The 20059-nt window shown below is 39.8% G+C and overlaps 1 protein-coding gene across 2 annotated transcripts in view; it reads left to right on the forward strand.

Annotated features, from left to right (window-relative positions):
- Window positions 1–20059, forward strand: part of THSD4 (thrombospondin type 1 domain containing 4) — a 268971-nt gene that overhangs the window by 27061 nt on the left and 221851 nt on the right. For both annotated transcript variants that reach the window (XM_090148779.1, XM_031616470.2), the window contains exon 4: window positions 10133–10572. In XM_090148779.1, the coding sequence (XP_090004905.1) occupies window positions 10133–10572 (440 nt within the window). The remainder of the gene's footprint in view (window positions 1–10132; window positions 10573–20059) is intronic.

Raw genomic sequence — 20059 nt, forward strand, 5'->3', positions numbered from 1 at the left:
AAATAATCACCATTTCTGTTTAAAGTTGAACTAGCTGTCTCTGACTGCTTAAATTGAAATCTTTTTAATATTTGGACAATCAGCTTCCCCTATCCATCCGTACTGGACATATGAACTGCCCTCCTGTGCAGTCTCTATTCTCCCCCATGCTGAATTTATTCAGTAAATAGTATCTAACCTTTACGGTAAGTGACATGCTGTGATGAACAAAAGGTTAAACCATGAACATAACAGTCCTCTTCCCAGACAAACAGTGAAGACTGTATTCACAGTTTTTTCAGAAAATCATCCCTGGGTTGATTGTTAATTAATCTTATATTGCTGTATTAAGACAGTAAGTCATAATAAAATTGGTAATGTTCACAGGAGTAAAGTTTTTCCAAATACAATTTCTAATGTAAATGTTGCTTTGTTTTTAACATTTTGCTCTGTTAAAACATTAAGTATTAGCATTGAAGCAATGGAGTTGCTTTGAATTTTTATGCATATCTTTTTGTCACTCACTTGTATAGTACTACAGACTTTAATGAAGGTGCCGTACATCATCAATCTCTGGAAGAGATGTCAAGGTTTTCTTTTACAAGCCTTTCAATGGGGCACTACAATATTTTTGAAGTACTTTGAGTCTGTTTTGTTTAATATGATTTCTTTATCTCTTTGCCGGACATAAGAAATAAACTGAGTGTTATCTCTTACTGTTAAACACACAATAGTTACTATGAACGTCAGCAAGTCGATGTGACTCCCTCCAAAATATACTCCCTACAAAAAGTATCTTGAGATGAATATGCTTTCAGAAGAATTTCATTAAGGCTATAATTCTGGAATAATGTTTAAGGACAAGCATAGCGAAATACAGAAATAAGAAATTACAGAAATGAATTCCTATTCCGTGCTACAGACGCACAGACTGCAGGGAAGTTTCTTTCGTGCACAGCTGAAACGACACTGAGGCCTCTGTGTCAGCCTGGTAGGTTGGGCAGGCTGCGATGCTCAACCAGTTTGCTGGAGCTGAAGGCAGAGGGATGCAGTAAGACAGCGCCTTGCCTGCTGGGTTGTTCCTGCAGCTTGTCTTGCTCTGTCTCAGGTGTTTGCTGGAATCCTCTGCAAATTGATTTATCTCACCAACCCAGTGTGAGAGAGCAGATGGCATGGTGGGTGTTTTTTTCCTTTCCTTTTTTTGCAATTGCAATCAGATATGCTTGTTGAGGGGTCATCAATGCTAATTTGGGAGAAATAAGGAGTAGGTGAAGGAGAGGATGCTGGGAGAAAAGAGAAGAACAGAGGGAGAGGAAAGATGAGCAAGATCCCCTTGCTTGGTCATGGTGAGCTGTTAGATGAATTCAGTTACCTGTGGAAAGGTAGCCTGAGCAGCACTGCAATGTAATGGCTAAATCCCATCAGTACTCAAATAGAAGTTAGGTTCATAAGAGGGAATTTCTATTTCTATTCTATTTCTTTGAAGCATTTGCTTCAAAGCAGTTTTCTTTTCTGTACTTTCTCAGTTTTTGGAGTGCTTCAGTTTTTCCATTTTGTTTGGAGGCTTAGGGGTTGATATGTTTTGTTTATTCTCAGTAAGCATAGAAGTGTTATTTGCCCTAGAAGGAATCATCTCTCAGTCAGTTTTCTTTTTTCTTAAATCCACCACATAATGGTACTATGTTAGTTGAATTGGCAGATTGCAAGGCTTGGGAACTTATCAGAACTTCTCTTAAATCACTGTTCCCTTAACTGACAGTGGATGTCTGCTTTACCTTTGCTTTAGGATAAGATAATGAAAAATAATGAATCTCTTCTGCTTGCCTTTTTCTGTGCCCCTATCTAGAGTTCTAAAATTGCTTAACACCTACATTTGTATGGCTGCATAGACCTTTTTCTCAGCAGTCCTGTACCTCCCTGAAGTTTTTCCTATGAATGTTTTTATCTGTGACAAGTAAAATGAGACACTTAAAGGAACTCCAACAGGTTCTTGGATTGATTGGCTAATGTACTTTGAGGGGCAAAAATGAGGAGGCTAATTTTGGTTTTACTTCCTCTGTCTGAAGAATCTAAAAAACAGGTTGTTTATTTCTTCTCATCCTTCTTTCTTTCATCTTTGTTTTCCATGGTAGTCTTACTTGCTGGTTCCATTACACTGCACTGCTACAAAGGCTTAAGGTATTAAGGATGGTTCCTTCTGCTGGGAAAATGGAGATCAAGTGTGAACGTAGACGGAGAGTATATAGGTTAGATGATTACACTGTATACTATTTCAGATAGGAAGTTGTTTATTAATTCTGATAATTATATCAATTTTAAGATTCATATAGGAAATTTGGTGTATGTGATCCTACACCTGCTTTTATGTTGTTATAGTGACAGCGAATGGCAATGTTTCTTAATGTCTTTGGTTTCTTTTAGTCTCCTACACCCTATAAAAAGTCACCATTCTGCTAGCTGAAAAGGATACAGCTGCCTAATATTTCTGAACACACTATAATAAAGTAAAACGTGAAGCACGAAGTTAATCTGCTATATCCTTGAAACACTAGGGGAAATTGGAGTTAGACAAAGTGGTTAATATTTAAGCTTGGATTTTGGCCAAGACATCAGAGCTAATGCCTCTTGGTTCTAAGGAGTGCCATGGGATTCCACCACAGCTGCTCACCACCTTGTTTTTACCTGTCCTGAGAAGCGTGAGCATGCTAACAGAACGCGGTGTGTAATTTTTCCTTGAAACTCAGGTAGGCTGAAGCTCCATCATGAGGTTCACAAAGTGAAAGCTATAGCCTTGCAAGCCAACCCATGCTAAGGCCCTGCTGCAGCATTGCTGTGGTTCTGTCCTGCTGGGCTGCATGCACTGCATAGGGTTTTGCTAGGGCGGCTATGCATGCTGGGCTGTATGGCTGCTGTGTGCCTGCTGCTTACAAGTGTTTGCTTCTGCCTCTCATTTCTTTGTAATTTGATTTGTTCATAAGATAACTGTTGAGCAGTATTACTGGTATATTTTGTTCACACCAGTTCCATTGTTCTGAGATGTAGTTCGTATTTCTCTTGTATTTATTTACAGGACAATATATCCATATGCCTTCAGCACGTATAAATAATGCTTAACATTAGCTGTATAGATATACATGCTCTCAGGCTTGTTGAACCCTGAGTAAAATAAAGCTTTTCTAGTTAATGGTATTCATGTTCTAACTGGTGATTTTTAGGAAACAGGAGGTGATTTGGACTGTACAAAAGTTTCCTTTAAATTTAGCCTTGTAATGCAACAGAGTGTCTTTGAACAACAGCTGAAAGAAGTTTCCTGCTATCTCCTGAGTCATTACTAATTCCCTGCCCTTCTCCTTGTGAGTTAAAATGCTTAGGTAATGGCATTCTTCCTGCTGGAGAGGGAGGCAGAACAAGGATACATTATTTTGTGCAAGTATACTCTTAGAAAAATCAAAGCCAATGGTTTCATTATTTTTAACTTGCTTCATAATTGAACTCTCAAAATAGTTTTTTCAGTAAAAGCACAGGTTCCTTAAAGCTGGAGCACTGGGGTCTTAAAGCTTGTTCTGTTTCTTTGGGAAAAATGAAAGGGACTTTGCTTCAGTTGGATTCCAGCACAGGTGAACGTGCAAGGTGATAGATCAGTGCCTCATATCTTTACGTTTTTTTCAGGGCAGTGTTTAATGCTGGTGTTGTCACTGGCTTTGGAGAGCAATGATGAAGATAAGAAGCTTTATAGATTCTCAGATTAATTCTTCTGCTCGGGAATATTACTTTCTATTTAATGGCAGCTTGTCCACTTCTGCAGCGTTGGGCAGATGACCCACTGAGAGTCCGTGGGAGGTGTTATGTCAATCACTGGGTACATAAGTCCATGTCCACACCACATTTGGATCCCAAAGAATTTTATAAGATGTGGGAATACAGTAGAGTGGTGATAGCTTTGTCACAGCTAAAGATGATTGAGCTGAGGCTGTAGTGCAAGCTGAGTGACTTAGATCACATGTGATAATCACAGAATCACAGAATTGCCAGGGTTGGAAGGGACCTCAAGGATCATGAATCTCCAACCCCCCTGCCACACGCAGGGCCACCAACCATTCCACCTAATGCTAGACCAGACTGCCCAGGGCCCCATCCAGTCTGGCCTGTGATAACTAGCAGTGATGAGGAAATAGTTTATTAAAATAAGCAAGCCAAATCTCTGATATAGTGAGGTCCTGATGCTTATCATCTTTGTTACTGTAAACCAGAAGCAATCCCAGTGCAGATAAGAGGTCATTATATGCGGCTGCTGGAAGGGAGGAGTGATCTATCTGTTAGCCTACAGGTACTTACTGGTCTCACAGCAAGAAAGAACCCTCTGCCCCAGAACAGTAAGCTCATGGAATGCAGTGGAGGTGGTCTTGGTGTGAAAAAAATTATCCAAACTTGGAGGAAGCTTCAAACTCTGGCACACAAACTGTTCTGAGTTTGTTCAGAGCTGTTTACTTTCTAGATTATTTAAATAATGTTAAAGTCTCTTCAGATGTGGTCTAAGTTGGTTAGGGGGCAGCTAAGCTTTGCAGGCATTGTAACTCTCCTCAGTGATTTGTGAATACAAAGGTCTTCTATTTCCAGGCTTTTTAGCCCTTTAATCTTCACAGGCACAGATGTTCAGACAGAGTTTTTATACAAAGAGCGGAAACCCAAATCATTTAAGCTGGTAGTATTTACACTTACTGCAAAATTCAAACGGTTTACTACATCTTTGATTAAAGGCTTCCAAAATGCAGTGAAGGATTAAAATAGCAGAGCACACTAACTAGACGGACATATACTCATTGTGTCATGTTTTGTTTGGCCTCTGCTCCATTTTTCTGCCAGTCTGGAGAGATCTGAGAAGTTGTTAACTGCAAGTTTTGGGGTTTTTTGGTAGATAATTTTTTATCAAACCACTAGTGTTGCACATGTTTCTTGTAAAAAGCATTTAAAATATTGCTGTTCCAAATGAATGACTGTAAAGTGGCCCGTAAAGACTTTCTGCTGGGAAATTGTCATGGCTGTGTAGGAATGGTCTGTATTGGAAATCAGCTGAACTAATGTTGAAGAAATATTCCTTTAAGATGCTTAGACTGGTGAAAGAATTAAACCAGTTCCATAGATGTGTTTACAATGCTGGCAGGGAAATACTATAATGTTACACTTGAATAGGCTCTAAATCTAAACTATAATTTCCTCAGTCCATTCAAAATTTGGCATGCGTTGCTCTGAACTGTATTTCAGTTCTAGTTTCTATAAGTCAGCCTGCTTTTGTTTTTACACTCCTGAGATTTTTGAAAGGACAGAGACTTTATTTTCTTTGTGAAAGACAGTCAGTGATAGAATGAGCTGCAAATATTTGTGAAGAATAGTGTGTTCATCTCATCCTGAATATGGCATGCAGATTTTTTTAGTAACAACTGTTGAAAAATAATGTACTGTTATACCAGCATATAATAATGATAGCAATGGTTTGGTGTCACAGCATAGGTTAACAGGTATATGGAGAGGGTCTCTGGAAGGGACAACTCCAAAATGCTTCAACTCAGAGGAATATTTACAGAATTAGAGCTCTTTGCTCTGGTAAGCAAAGGACAGGACAAATAAGATAGCTAATTCACATGTATTTTTTAAAAAGGCATACTGGCTTCTATTCTGCCTTGCATCCAGCACATGGGTGTGAGTTTACTGAGTGAATACCATTGGTGTTCTGAGCAACTGACAAAAAGTCCCTTTGGATACAATTGCTTTGACTTTGGGTCAAGTAATAAACTTCAGACTGAGTTCAGATTATCCCTTCCTTCTATTGCTGTGACATCATTAAGGTGATGAATTAAAATCAACTCTGAGAAAAATGCACAGGATTAAATTTTACTCTGATAATGATTCATATCAGAGAAGATACATTTTTTCTGTAAAGATTCTGTAGTCTTGAAGGACCGTTCAGCAGTGCAGGATTATCGTTTTCATAAAGAGGAATGTTATCAAAGCTGAGATTGTATTATTTAAATGATGTATTTTTCACTATTACAGTTCATGTTCCTCTCAGAGGAAAATGAAAGGTGAATTCTGGTCCTCTTGGTTTAAAGCTTAAGAGACTGACCATTAGGAGAAAGGCAACAATTGACAATTCCTACTTTTCTTTAATCATTAGAGGTTCTCTGTTGGAAACACAGCCAAAGGGCTAAATAGATCTTTAAAAGCAATTTGAATGAGAATAGAAGAGGGGCCTGAACAGCCCAAGTAAATGAGGGATTTTATGGGTTGTGCAGAAAATGAGGTTTAAAAGCAAGGAGGGCAAAGTTGACTAACTAAAGCTGGACCCATTCTGGATGGAGAAGATGGAGAAAAGCAAGGAAGATAATGGTGGTGGCTGCTCTAAAGAATATTGAATGGCAAATAGCTTAATATAAAATCTAAGATCTCTTTTTAACCACGAGACTTGTGTTGCATATCAAGTTTTACAAAACCTCAATGTCTGGAGTCATGTGGCTTACCTTTCTTTTCCATGTTTGTCACAGAAGTGTGGTCCTCACTGTTCTGTAAATAACATAATAAAACCTTTACTTGAAAACCTTTTAGAAAGAAAGAGCAATCATCTAATTTTTCAGTCTCTATGTTTTAAAGATTGGGATATTAAACAGTAGAACAGGATCAACGCGTCTGATTGTACCTAGTGCTGTGTGTAGGTACACACCTAACTTCTTTTTTCCTCCAGTGGGCTTATTCACATTCAGATCAGACACATGTTTTAGTAGTGTGCTGAAATGTGGCATCAGTGACTGCATCAGTAGCAATCCTGCTGTATGAAATGAGCTCCAAATTTTCTGAGTTAGTGGATGTTAGGAGGAAAAAAAGTTAGGGATGTTGGGGATCACCTAATCTGAAACTAAACAGTGTGCTGGTTTACTGGATAAAGCATTGATGTTCAGTGTGACTGCACATGCAATGCCCCTTCTTTATGTTAAAGTTCTGATATCCTGTCATGCAAGTTAATGGCCAAGGCAGTTCCTAGAAATACAGAAGCAGGGCTGACACCCTGTGCCAGGGCTCCTCATCATACTGCACCACTGCAAGCACGTATGTGCTTGTGAAGTTTGGGTTTACAGTGTGCAATTATCTTTATGACAACCTTAAATGTTGTTTACGTTGTTTACTATACTGCTGTACCTAGTGATAGTTACTACTTCTACTTACAAACCTTGTCCTACCAAATGATTGAAGAATATACAGGAAAGAAAGAAAGGTCTGTAATAATGGGATGAAAACAAGGGGAAAAATGGATTGAATTAATAGAGTAAAATCCCTAGTGGTTGATTAACTTGCACTCGACAGACATCTTTCTGATGGCACTTGCAGTTGGAATGACTATTACTTAGGTACCTGAAGAAGGAACCACAGGAACTACAGGAAAGTCAACGAGACAATGTAATTTTTCTCTGCCTATTGCAGTTTGTGTGTTTCTTTTGAAGAATTCGCTTTTGTGATTTAACTCTGCAAAGAAATTTCACTTTTACCCTTATTTGTCACAGTGAGGGCTTAAATTCTTCAGGAACTGTGCTGTTCAGTGGGTTGTTTTTAAAGGGAGAGTGAATTTAAGAGTCAGCAATCTCAGTCTTTGGTACTTCTGAAGTATTCTGGAATACTTTAGCTGTCTCCCTTAGCTACCTGTAATTTCTTGGCTATACCCTAGGGCAGTGTGAGAATTCATTACTGGCTGCAATGTAACCTGCTAATCAGAGGACCAAAGTGCAGGAAGTGACCTGTGAGGCTGGGCTGGAGCAGCTGTGTCTTGGTTGTTCCTGCTGGAGGTTTGGGCTGGCCTCCAATGCAGGGTACCAGGCTCTGCTCAGGTTCTATGCTTTGTTTGCCTTTGTGCTACACAGTTCTTCCTGCTATCCAATTTGGAGCCCCTCTGCTGAAATTTAAACCTACTGTTCCTTGTCATAAATATTATAGAACAATTTGCTGCTAAGAGAAAATAAACAGGTCTTTTTGTTTTTTTGTTTGTCTGACTTAAACTGTTTGGGGGACTAATTGTGAGAAGAGAAATGGCTATTGGTTTTACGCTGTATCTGTGTTGGAGCTATATTAATATGTAATGTACATATGAACTCTGAATATTCAGCGACAAAATTGTAAACTGAAGAAACTAAGCTTCTTTAGTTGGTTGTATTGTGAGCCAACGATGTTCTGCTATTGGATATGAATGCAAATATAACAGCCAGAAACCAGGTCCTTGTTGCATGTTATTCATAATCTTGACATTATGTGGTTATTAGGTTGTACAGGCTATTGGATTTAAAAGACTCATGCCAAATGGGGTACCCACGGAAAAACATAAATTAAATACAGAGACATCTGCTTCTGTTTTCATATAATATTGGTGAAATAGAGAACATATCACACTAATGCAGATGCTTTATATTATTCACAAGTTATAATTAAATGCAGTTTTTTCTGTGGTTGGTGATGAAAGAGTGAGAGCAACCTCAGAGTGGGGAAATGTTTCAGATTATGTAGACCGCAACTGACTCCTACACAGCAGCACCACAAACCCTCACTGCCTTGGCTTTGCTTATGATAATGGAGCATTCAGCAAACCACATTCCACCCAAGCCTGCCATGTTTATAGCTTGCTTATCAGTAGTTTGTGCGGGCTGGCACTTCAGGTAGGGCCTGCACGTGTTATCTGTGCCTGGAGGCCAAGTATGTAGATGTTAATCTTCTAGTACTGTGCAGCAGTGTTCGAGCCAAAATTATTAATGGAAGTTATATGTTTAGGAGGTTGTTCTTTGATGCAGGGAGAAGTGACATACAGAGAGAAATGGCTGATTTTCCAGAGGTTATTTTGAGCCAGTTAGACACTTGTGTAGGGCTGTATAGTTAGCTGTGGTTAGTGCTTCTTTTTGTCTGATAATTGAAATGATGGGCATGTGTTCTTTTTGGCACAAAGATTTGGAATATAAGTAAACTGCCAAAGGATGCTCATTTAAGGGAGTGCTCTACACTTTAGTAATCTTGAGAATCATACATTTGAAGCCTGCTTTCAATACTTGTGATTCAACCAGCTGGAGAAGGGAAACAACAGAACTGTGCATTTAGTGCAAAATGACTGAGGCTGTTAGGACTTGGTGCATTTGGTCCCACTCCTGCCCCAGCAGGGCCATTTAGAGCAGGGTGCCCAGCCTGTGCCCAGGTGGCTTTTGGAGATCTCCAAGGAGAGGACTCCACAACATCTGGGCAACCTGTGCCCATGCTGTGTCACCTGCACAGCACATAAGTGCTTTCTGGTGTTCAGATGGAACCTCCTGTGTACCACTTTTATCCCGCTGCCCCTTGCCCTGGCTCTTGGCACCACCAAAAAGAGCCTGGCTCTATTCTTATTTCTAATAGTTCATTGCTATCCAGAACAAAAAGCTCTTCTTTTGGGGGCTTTTCTTTGTTTCCCTTTCTCTATGCTGCTGCATGGTGAGGATGGCTAAGTAGCACTGAACACTTGAGACCAGCAATTTGTCTTGTCTGTCTTTGTATTGAATTTGATAGGAATTTCTGTGAATGTAGGGGTGTACATACCTTGCTAAATAAATATTTTCCTTGAAGTATTCTTGAAAGAGCATTAATATTGGAGGTGGAATGGGAGTGGTTTAAGAGTTAACTATTGCAGCATTTTTGGCTGATTGGCAGTCAGTCTATTCTCTTACGTTTCAGTTTTCCTAAAAAGTTTCACATGAGATGGCACTTCCTGAAATATTATTGCAGTTTGAGATTTCCAGCAGCAATTTCCATTGTTCAGACGTCAGAATGGGAGAGAGCAGTCAGTATTTGTTACCTGAGTTGTCACCAGAAGTTAATAATGTAATGGTTTTCAATTTCCAAGCTTTATGCAGTGTTTTCCAGTGCTGAGGACTAAAAAGAATCTATTCCAATCCAGCTAGTCCAAAGCCAAACAACTTTTTATCCAAGTTGGTGATGGCTGTAGACCTGAGCTAGCAGAATAGGCTAATACATAACTCAAGTCACATAGTATGTAGTTCAGTTCCACTGTGTGACTTAGAGTGAATGGCTTAAAAAAGGATGTTAGCATCACTTTCGTATTCTGGTGTGAACTCTTGTCAATCTGCTGTATCTACAGGTTCCCCAGAGGATAGAAGAGCAGAGAGATGCATCTGAAGATAGCGGTGCGGGAATCCCAGGCATGTGGGGCAGCTGGGGCCCCTGGTCTGCCTGTTCCAGGAGCTGCAGCGGCGGTGTGATGGAGCAAACGAGGCCGTGCCTCCCGGCGTTCTACCGTGAAAGGGGCTACCAGAGGCCGGGGCGGCAGTACGCGGCCTCGGAGAGAACTCTTGCTCATCAGAATTCCCGCCATCAGGACTCACTGACTGCTTACCCAGGCCACGTCATTTCTGCCATCCGTACGTCTGTGCCGCTTCACAGGAATGAAGAGCAGCTCCGGGCCGGCCTGCGGGCTTCTGTTCCTTCTGAAGGCCATAATAACAGCCACATGAGCCGAGGAGCTCCCAGAGGCAGCCGGCACTCTCAGTCCCAGAGGCATCACCCCAAGGCAGAGAAGAGGTACAGTGTCTATGCACATGTTTTATTCGTGCTGTGAGCGATGTACCTGAAGAATGGCATATCAGACAAGAACCGTTATTTTTTAATACCTTATACATTATTTTTTAATAGATGATAAAAATCAGCCTTCATCTTTAATCATGTGTACCGTCCTCTGTGGAAGGCGTTATTTCTGAGGTGATGATCACAGAATTGCCAGGGTTGGAAGGGACCTCAAGGATCATAAATCTCCAACCCCCTGCCACATGCAGGGCCACCAACCTTCCCACCTAATGCTAGACCAGGCTGCCCAGGGCCCCATCCAACCTGGCCTTGAACACCTCCGGAGATGGGGCATGCACAACCTCTCTGGGCAGCCTGTTCCAGCACCTCACCACTCTCTGAATGACACCCAAGAAAGGATAGTCAAAATAATTCTATAGCTGCGCTGGGCAGATTTTATTCGAATTTGCTTCATAATTTACTATGATATTTTTTACCTTTTCCATTACTTTTTTATGTTCCCGTCTTCTCCATAATAAGAAAAATCTTAACAAGTAACAGCTTGGAATCTTGATTTCAAGAGTCATTCTAATTTCAAAAATCAAAAAGTTGATTGAAAAAAATATTTATGAAACTTTTGGTGAAGAATGACTAACCATTGTTTCATTTTTTCTGATCAAAACTGGTTTTGTTTTCCTTTTATTCCCTTTTTTTTCCAGAGTTTTATTTATGCAGTTTCTGTTTTCTCTTTTCCCTTCTTCTGTTTTCTAGCTTTTAGAAAAATTTCCTGTCAGAAACAAACAAACAAAAAAGGTGGATTTTTTTAACACATAAACTATTTTAAATATTGTGTGTATCAGTTTTGTACTATTTGCTGTTCAGCTTTTAAGGCTTGATGGAACTGTGCTGTTACAATTATTTTCAACAGCCCCTCCTTTCTGGAAAAACACTTATTAGAAACCAGTCTGCCATTTGCTATGGCTAAAACTGTTGGCTTTTATCTTTCTATCTATCTATCAGTGAAAAGAGAACAGATGCATTTCCAGTTTGGAAATTGAGGAGAGCAGGCATGGAAGATCCTGAGGGAGGGGATGTTCCCAAAAGTTGTGTATTCTGTCTTTCTTCCCTCAGATTATGTGTTCCAGCAGGTGGGAGTTCTCTGGTTTTTATCTTTTCAGCCCTCTTTTGGAAAACACGTGGAGTGATATTTTTCTTAGATTTTTTCTTTTTTTAAGTCTCTTTTTTTCCCCCCTATATTCTTCTTTAAGACTGTTAGGTAAAGCAGTCAACCGTAGTTCCTTTCCCCTATTTAAAGATATCTGACTGGCCCAGGCCAAGAAAGGAAACATAACCCTCAGGCAATGTTCCAGCCTGCCTCAAATAAGACAGCATCACTCTCTTACTTCTGATGATACAGACATCCTCAGCCCCTGCAAGAATATTTGAAATTAGAAATTAAGCTCTTTTCCTTCTGTTTGTCTCAATAAGGAAAAATTTCAGAGTGGGACCAGATGTTCAGATGTTGTTCATCCTACGTGTTAGCCATTTCCTTTATTCACTGCTTTTTCTTTCTTGCTTTCAAACCTGTGCAGATGGATGGCCTAGAAGCCCTGAGTATAACTGTAATATTGCTGATTGTAATACTATTGATCTTCTTATAAAAGCACAAAGGGTGCCAGAGGTAGGCTTCTCTGGGCAGCATTAACAGGACTGAATTGAGATAAAAGTCGTATTTTATTTTTTTCTGTTTTCCTACTGAACCATTTAGCATAATGCACTTCTGTTCTCAGCTGTGCAGTGTAGCAGATACAGGTTGTAGTACATAGCTGAGTGATTACTAATGTTGGAAGCTTGGCCTTGCACCATCGGCTCAAAGTCATTCAAAGCCAGTTTGCTCCAGCCCTTGGCGCTTCCAGTATCCAAGGAAATCCCAGCTGGCCTGGCCTCTGCAGCAGACCTGCTGCCAGGCTGCTGGCACAGCTAGGGCTCCTGTGCTGGGCTCTCCCTTGCGGCTCTGGTGGCCTCTGCAGGCCAGGAGAGACTGGAACAGTTTGAAATAACCGCAGCAGTCATGGCTGGAAAATGAGGGCGAGGAGCAGAAAGCAATTTTTTTGCTTACAGAAGTGAAGCTATGTTATTTCTTAGTAAGCGCCTTGCAGTATGAAATACTGAAATGATTGTAGTATGTGCTATGACTCCACTTTACTGTATGATGGAGGTCTCTGGTTTTGAAAATCCTTGTGCTTTCCTAAGCACAGTGCAAGCTTCTGTACCACAGTAGATTTCCACCCCCACTGCCCTTTCACTGCCCCTTGGCAAAAGACTGTGGATTTAAGGTCAGTGTTTTAATCTTATTTGCGTAATAGGTTATTTCCATCTTGTGTTAGGAGGGTCCCTGGTGGCTTTAATTCTGCTGTATTGCATAACTTTCAGATTCTTTGGTGGTGACTGTAAAAACAGAATGAGAACAAAGATTTTGCTTGAAAATGAAATTATTGAAATGACAAACCTCATTGTTTTCCTTAATTTACAAAGTCCCAAGGATAATCCTTCCTTACAAAAGCAATTACTGGTCCTATTGGTAAAATGAAAACTGAATTTTGAAACATTAAGTTATTCTAGATATGATTCTTATACCGTAGAACACTGCTCAGTGTTCACTGAATGGGTAATAATGGAAAATGATGTCAGGCTATTGCAAATAAAATCTGTGTTTTCACAGTGTCAGGGGAAAATTTTTGGGATATTCCTATTTACTGTTTTGGACCTTCATACAAAGCTGTCATTTTAGGAGATTTTTGTAAAATAATAGAAGAGGGATGAGCATTTGTGACTGAGATAAGCTCACATTTGATGGTGTGGTAAGATGAGATGGGATTGCTTCCAGGACAAACACATTTTGACAGCAATAGCAGTCCTTCAGAGCAGCCAAATGTATGTGTGCCATTCAGCAACAAGTGGAAAAGTTATCTGCCTGTTTCCAGGTAAAGAACAGTTCCATTTATTTAGTAAAATTCAAAATACAGTTTATATATGATAAACTGTAAATTTGCAGTAAAAAGTAAAACCTTGTCTATGAAGAAGGACATATACAGCTTTTGATAGCTAGTTCATTTGTGCTAGTTAGGCTAGCAACCAGGGCTCCCCAAGAAACTCACATCTGAGGTACCTACAATTAGGAGCCTGATTTCTGAAGTTCATGTGCTCTCCTCGTCATCATTGTGCTGTAAATTGAGTTCTTGCATAACTGAAATGTGTTAGGAGATTCTAGTCCCTGGGATGAGGGTGGTAACACAAAAAGAGGGAGCTCTTCTCAGTCTGGAAGTGTCGGGTTCCCATTAGCAAAGTCTTGTTTTTACATCGTCGAGATAAAATGTATGGAGCATACTGTACCATAAGAACAAATGAGAACAAGAAGATAATGTGAAAATATGACTGCATTTTGACATCTTTAAAAAGAGGCACATATGGAAAAGTAATAAGGGCATGCCAAAGGATAGCAAATGTTTTAAGAGAGAAAACGCATCTCGAAAGGAAATATCATCCATGGGCTAGGTTTTAGTACTTCTAAAGTATTGCATTTCCAAGTCTCTATTTTGGTGATAGAACTGTGGTTTTGTCTTCTCTCCGTGTGCACACTGACTGCTTGGCTCTAGCTGGGACCTATTCTGTGTGCTGCTCTCCCCCAGTCCTCCATCCCACACCCTCACAGGTGTGTCAGCTCCTAAGCAGCATTAGAAATACTTGGATTAGACCAATAAGGTAACTGGACTTGCTTCCTCATATTTTGTTTTTTAGCAGTCTCAGCTGGTGTTTACAGTTGCCACATTTACTCTCCCTGCAAGTGGACTGTCACTATGGATAGACAGAACTTTGCATCCACATCTGTAAGCACTCAGGGTGCTTTGTGCTGGGTTTCACACCGGCACGCGCGGCTTCTACTAGCAGAAAGGAAAAACTACATTTATCACCAGAATAATGAAATAGGTAAAGCAGGCTTACATAAATAGTGTATGTTTAAAGAAATATATTAATAAGGAAAGGATTTCCCTAAAGCTCTTTTTATATTTGGAAGAGGAATGAGAGGAAAAATTTGCAGTGAGGAAATACTCCCAAAATCATCAACTTCTCACATGGCCATAGCTCTGTAGTCTTTGTTCTGCTGCCAGCAGCTGATGTGAATGTCTCCTGTGCTAGGCTATGCCCTGTATTAGAGTCAGTGTGCATTTCTGGGTCTGTGAGCAATGGGAAGGAAGAGTGTATCATTAAATGCCAAAACAGAGCTTCCTTTAGGAAGATATTTCTTTTGCCTCTTTTTGACCAGGCAAATGTGGCTTATTCAGTTGTCAGGTCGAAAATTAACCTCTAAAGGGACAGTTCAGTCGTTGTTTCCTCAACCAATCCAAGCATCATTAGCTCTATGTTCTGATGTAGTTTCTGTGACCTGTTCTAGTTGGTTCCAATTTATAGAGGTGAACAGATGTAGACAGTCAGGTAGGAGACAGCAGTGTTTTCTCAAGTCCTCAGGCTTTCTACTTATTGATGTGGGCATTTGTTTTGTTGTTTGTTTGTTTGTTTTTCTTTTTTCATATTTGGAATAGAAACCTCTGCTCGAGTACTTAGCCATCTTTCCTTTTGTTATTTTCCTGATGGGAAGAAAACATGGTGCACTGTTGTCCAAACCTAATACTGTTATAAAAGCTTGTAAGGGAAGATAGAGATGGATTTGATCTTTTTCTGAGGAGAAATTTTAAGAAAATCGTATATCAGCAGTGATAATCAAAGAATTCATTTTGGTAGCACTTGAGGGGATTTAAAACCGTATGAGAGAGATGTTTATTTTCCTTCTAAATAAAATTCCAAAACATCTAATGGTGATAAAAACCTCCCTGTGAGGAACTTCCTGGCAGAATGAATAGCTAACTGTGGTCCTTCTGGCCTCAGATTGACTTTGTGCTGTCCCATCTCTCATCTGAGTGTTAGTGCCTGGTAATCTCTGCATCTTGCTTATTATTAATTAGTATCAATTTTTATTATGGTACTGTGAGCACAGTTTGAATGAGATTACCAAAGGTAGAAACCTAACATGAGACTGTAACTGCAAGCCACCCTGGAAAATTTCTTCTTATTACTGTGTGTTTCATCCTTTTCTGAAGTGGGATGACTGGAGGAGAGGAGGAGAAGTGGGGCCACTACTTGTATACATTCAAAGACATGGCAGTACATTTCTGCAGTGAATGGCTGAGTGCTCAGAAAGGGATGGAAGTGCAGCAGAGCTCCTGTTGTTGTTATAACACTTCTCAACTAGATTATGTAGTCACTTGTGTCGGATTTCAGCTGCATAACCTGCTAATTGCATGGCTACATTATTCAATCAGACCTCAAAGCTAAGGGCAGAACTAGTTCTATTGCAGCATTGAAACATAGCTGAGGTTATGCAGCACTGGCTGGGAGATCAGCAAAGGCAGCGTAGGGTGACTGTACTGAATGTATCACTTCTGGGCTGAACTGGAGTATTAGCAAAGATCTCTATGGATGGAAGAATTAATTTATAGTACACAGTGTGCATCCGCCATGTATTAAACCAAGACACAATTTACCTAATAACCTTTTACATTATCTGTATTCCACCAAGGAAAACCAACTTAGTTTGGGGAATTCTGCAGAGGGCTCCGGGAATAGCAAATATCCAGAAATCACTTCGTGGTTAACAAAGTTATAAGGAATGTAAAACAAATTATTTAGTTATATTGTTTTAGTTACCTTAATAATGAAAATCAGTGTAAAAGGAGTGCCTACACCATTTGAATTGTGACAAAATGTGTTGATGAAGTGTGAATAATTTGGTGTAATGTTGCAAAAAAATTTGGTGATGATGGCTCTGCTTTCCAATTTCTGATAGATTCCCAGTGGGGGTGATTTAACTCTCTTGTGACCAAACATTTGGCAAAGTTAACTGCTCACCACTTTAGGGTATTTTCCAGGTCAGTGAGCAGATAGGCATGCATTTTCATAACATAAAGCATTCATGTTTAAGTGATTTTCTTCAGATTGATTTAAAGCTGGTGAAAAGTGAGTATCTGGAATGCAGAACTGCACAGGGCCGTAGTGCTGTACTGAGAGGTGACACAGAGCATGGTTTGATGTGAATCAAGCTGGCTGTTGAGAGCTCTCCCTTCTGAGCAGATGGAAATACATTTCCCAGGACCAGTTTGTCATTCCTTTTCATTAAAAATGATAGTTGTGAGGGAATCTGCTAAAATGAGATGAGGTATAACCTTGATGGCAGTTATGACCAGGATAAGACATATATAAGATATAAGGCAGCCAAAAATATGTGGTAGACAGCCTTTTTAAAGTAAGCCTTCCTGTGTGCCTAAGAACATTTAAATCACTGAACCTGTAGCTGGTGTGCAGTTTTTCCTCAACTCTAGTGAAAGTAGTGGCTCAAGGATGTTGCCTTAGGGAAGTTTCAAGAACTTGATATTATTCTATGAATTATTATCAAGTGAGAGGTTGGTATCTGCAAATGTAGGAATTGCAGCTTCTTTGGGTTCATTTTAAGACATTGTTTCAACTGAAGGTCAAGTCTTCTATGATGTTATCAGTAAGAGCTTTTGCTAATATTGAAACTCGTAGTTTTTCATTTACAAGAGAAGTGTTTTGATAGGCAAGTGGAAGGAAGTGCTGCAAAGTTAATGTGAAATACATTCTTTATTCCCTCTGATATCAGAAAAGAAAGAAAACAAGTTATGCTTCAGATAGAAGTGAGCCAGGGAACCTCTGCATAGAGAACTATGGGATAAATGTAAGAAGGAAGGAAGTGATGAAAAAGGGGAAAAATGAAAAGGTATTTGTTTGGGAGAAAGGCTTTGTGAAGAGCACTTTGGAGAGCAGGTGCAAGGAAATCAGTAATCTTGTGCATTTTAAAGATGCTGTGTGTCCTTGGATCAAAGAGGGTTTCCATTCAGTACAGATAACCTGCCTGCCCACCAGCTCTGTAAGTACTCCTTTCTTAGTGAACCTCGAGAACACTTGAGGTTCAAAGCATTGTTCTTAGTTCCTAAACCCAGAAGCAATGATAATGTGATTATTTGCCTGTTGAGGGGCATGTATGCTCAGGGCTACAGTTGGAAAAAGCTACTACAAGAAATTTCCTTTTTGGTGCTCTGAGGGCTGAGTTCTTGGTGAAGTCAGCTGACTTGTCCCTAACACCAGAGGGATTGTTAACAGACAAGAATACCAGCTAACAATAACTGTTGTAAGATATGTTTGCTACAATCCCTACACTAACAGCTCAAAGACTGATTTCTTGTACTTGTCTGGGCAAAGGTATTTTTTAATTCAAGTATATATTTAGGTTGGCTTAAGTTTAAAGGTGCTCATCATTTTGGTTATCAAAGTGCTAAACAGATTTGTCTGAACTATCAGGGAGGTGTGTATGTGGGAATTCTGCCTAAGAAGATTGCCAGATCTGCAGTAAACAGCTGTTATGCCTCTACTTGAGATGAACATAATAGATCAGAGATGTCTACTGGCTACATCTGACACGAAACACTTAGTGCTGCTACTTGCTTTTCAGCATATATTTTCCATTAAGCAGTACTTTGCCTTTAGATGACAACTCTGTTCTTAGTGGTATAATTTCCCTCTTTGTTTTTCCACAGTAAAAGCTTTGTCAGTTGTTTAATGCTTAGATCTTTCTCACAGTGGGCTTTCTGATTGTTTGTCTGAGAGATGTTGACAAATTGTGATTTTGTCAACAGATGTGATTGGTAAATTTAACATTGCTCCTGTGGCAACATCCGCTGCTACACTGAGAAAGATAAGCCTGTTTTGGTTTTTAGCATACTTGGGCATGCATAGGTTTAGGGGAGTGCTGCTACTTTCTTGACCCACTTGTGACTTATGTTGTGATGCAAACAAACAACAACAACAAAACCATAAAGAGGGGCTTCCAAACCACGTTGTGGTGAAGAATGTGTAATGTGGGTTATGAGAAGAAGGTAAGAAAAATGCAACTGTCAACTTGAAACAGCCAATAAGCTGTCAGGGTTTGACTTAGTTCCATCTCCCACAGGTAGATCAGAGCTGAGTTGAATTAGCATAAACCAAACAGTGTCAAGAAGGTTAGTTTAATTCTAATTATTAAGCTAATGATAGCCACTGTCTGATTTTCCTCCTCTTTCCTACCCCCTGAATGCCCTCTCCCCATTGTTCTCTCCTCGTGTATGGATCTACTAAACGTTCCCTCCCTATTACTGCATGACATCATAAATTCTACCTGACACTCCCCAAGGAATATAAAAGCTAATTACCACCGTGCTATTTTTACAGTGTTCTTAATTACATTGCAACAAACTTCATTCCCAGTTTTTAAGGATGTTGCCAAGTGTGAATGAAAGGTGCTTTAAGGCAAAACACAGAGCTCTGATTAGTTTCCATCCAGGCAGTAGTGGTTTAAATGAATGCATACATACTGATAAAGATGTTAATAATTAGAGGTTGAGTGTTCCACGTTGTTTCCAGCAGTTTGTACGTTGAAAGAAACATGAAGTTCTCAGCTACAAGAAGTTAACCTTCCGTTTCATGGAAAGTGTATTCCATCAAAAATTCCAGCCCGTAATTCCTGCACAACCTGAGCAGGACTTCAGCAAAATTTCCAAGTTGTAGTGTTAAAAAAAAAAAAAAAAAAAAAAAAAGTGAATATGAAATAGGATTTAACAGTGAGAACATTGTTATTGCTTTCAGTTCTAAGAGGCTGTTGTTGAACATCAGCCATTCAATGAGAAATCCCTCAAAATCAATTGTTTCAAATTTGATGAGATTTCAGCAGCTTTTGGTCACTTTGTGCCCTCAGCCTTGCGTTTAACCTTTCAGCTAATATGCTTATTCTATATTTAAGACTGCTGTTTGCCCATTTGTCTTTTTCCATGCTGAAGAGTCCTAGTTTGCTTGTCATTTCTTGCATATCCTTCAGTTATTTTCAGTTCTCATTCATGACCCTGAACTGGAGGTTAACAGCCAAACATCAGTCTCATTTTTGCCCTCTTTCTTGACCTCTCCTGGTTTGTGAGCAGCAGTTCCTCCAGGCAGGTCAGGCGACGTGCCCTGCTGCTCCTCTGTGGAAGTGTTTGTAGCAGTAAAGCATTTGGCATTTACATGATTGAGACAGAGGCATATTCCTACCGCTCCTCTGGTCTGAAAATGGCTTACTGCTCTGTTACTTTCAGCTTTCTCTTCCTGATGCCAAATGCAAGCAACCTGACAGTAGATCATACATTTTGAAAACTAATTGCAATAGACTTGCCAGCCTATATCCACACTTTGAAGGCACTGGCACAAAATTGCAGTCAAGAAACTGCTGTTGGTCAGTCTAGTTAGAGACTGGGGCAAATGTAAGTAAGGACTTGTATCTATTTCCCAAGATGAGCCAGTTTGCTCCAAAATCTAAGATGCTTCCTGAGAACTAATTCCATAGTTTTTCCAGAGTGCCAAAACATGC

This window comes from Phasianus colchicus, chromosome 12, assembly GCF_987193195.1.
Source record: "Phasianus colchicus chromosome 12, bPhaCol1.hap1.1, whole genome shotgun sequence".
In the NCBI taxonomy this organism is placed as follows: Eukaryota; Metazoa; Chordata; class Aves; order Galliformes; family Phasianidae; genus Phasianus; species Phasianus colchicus.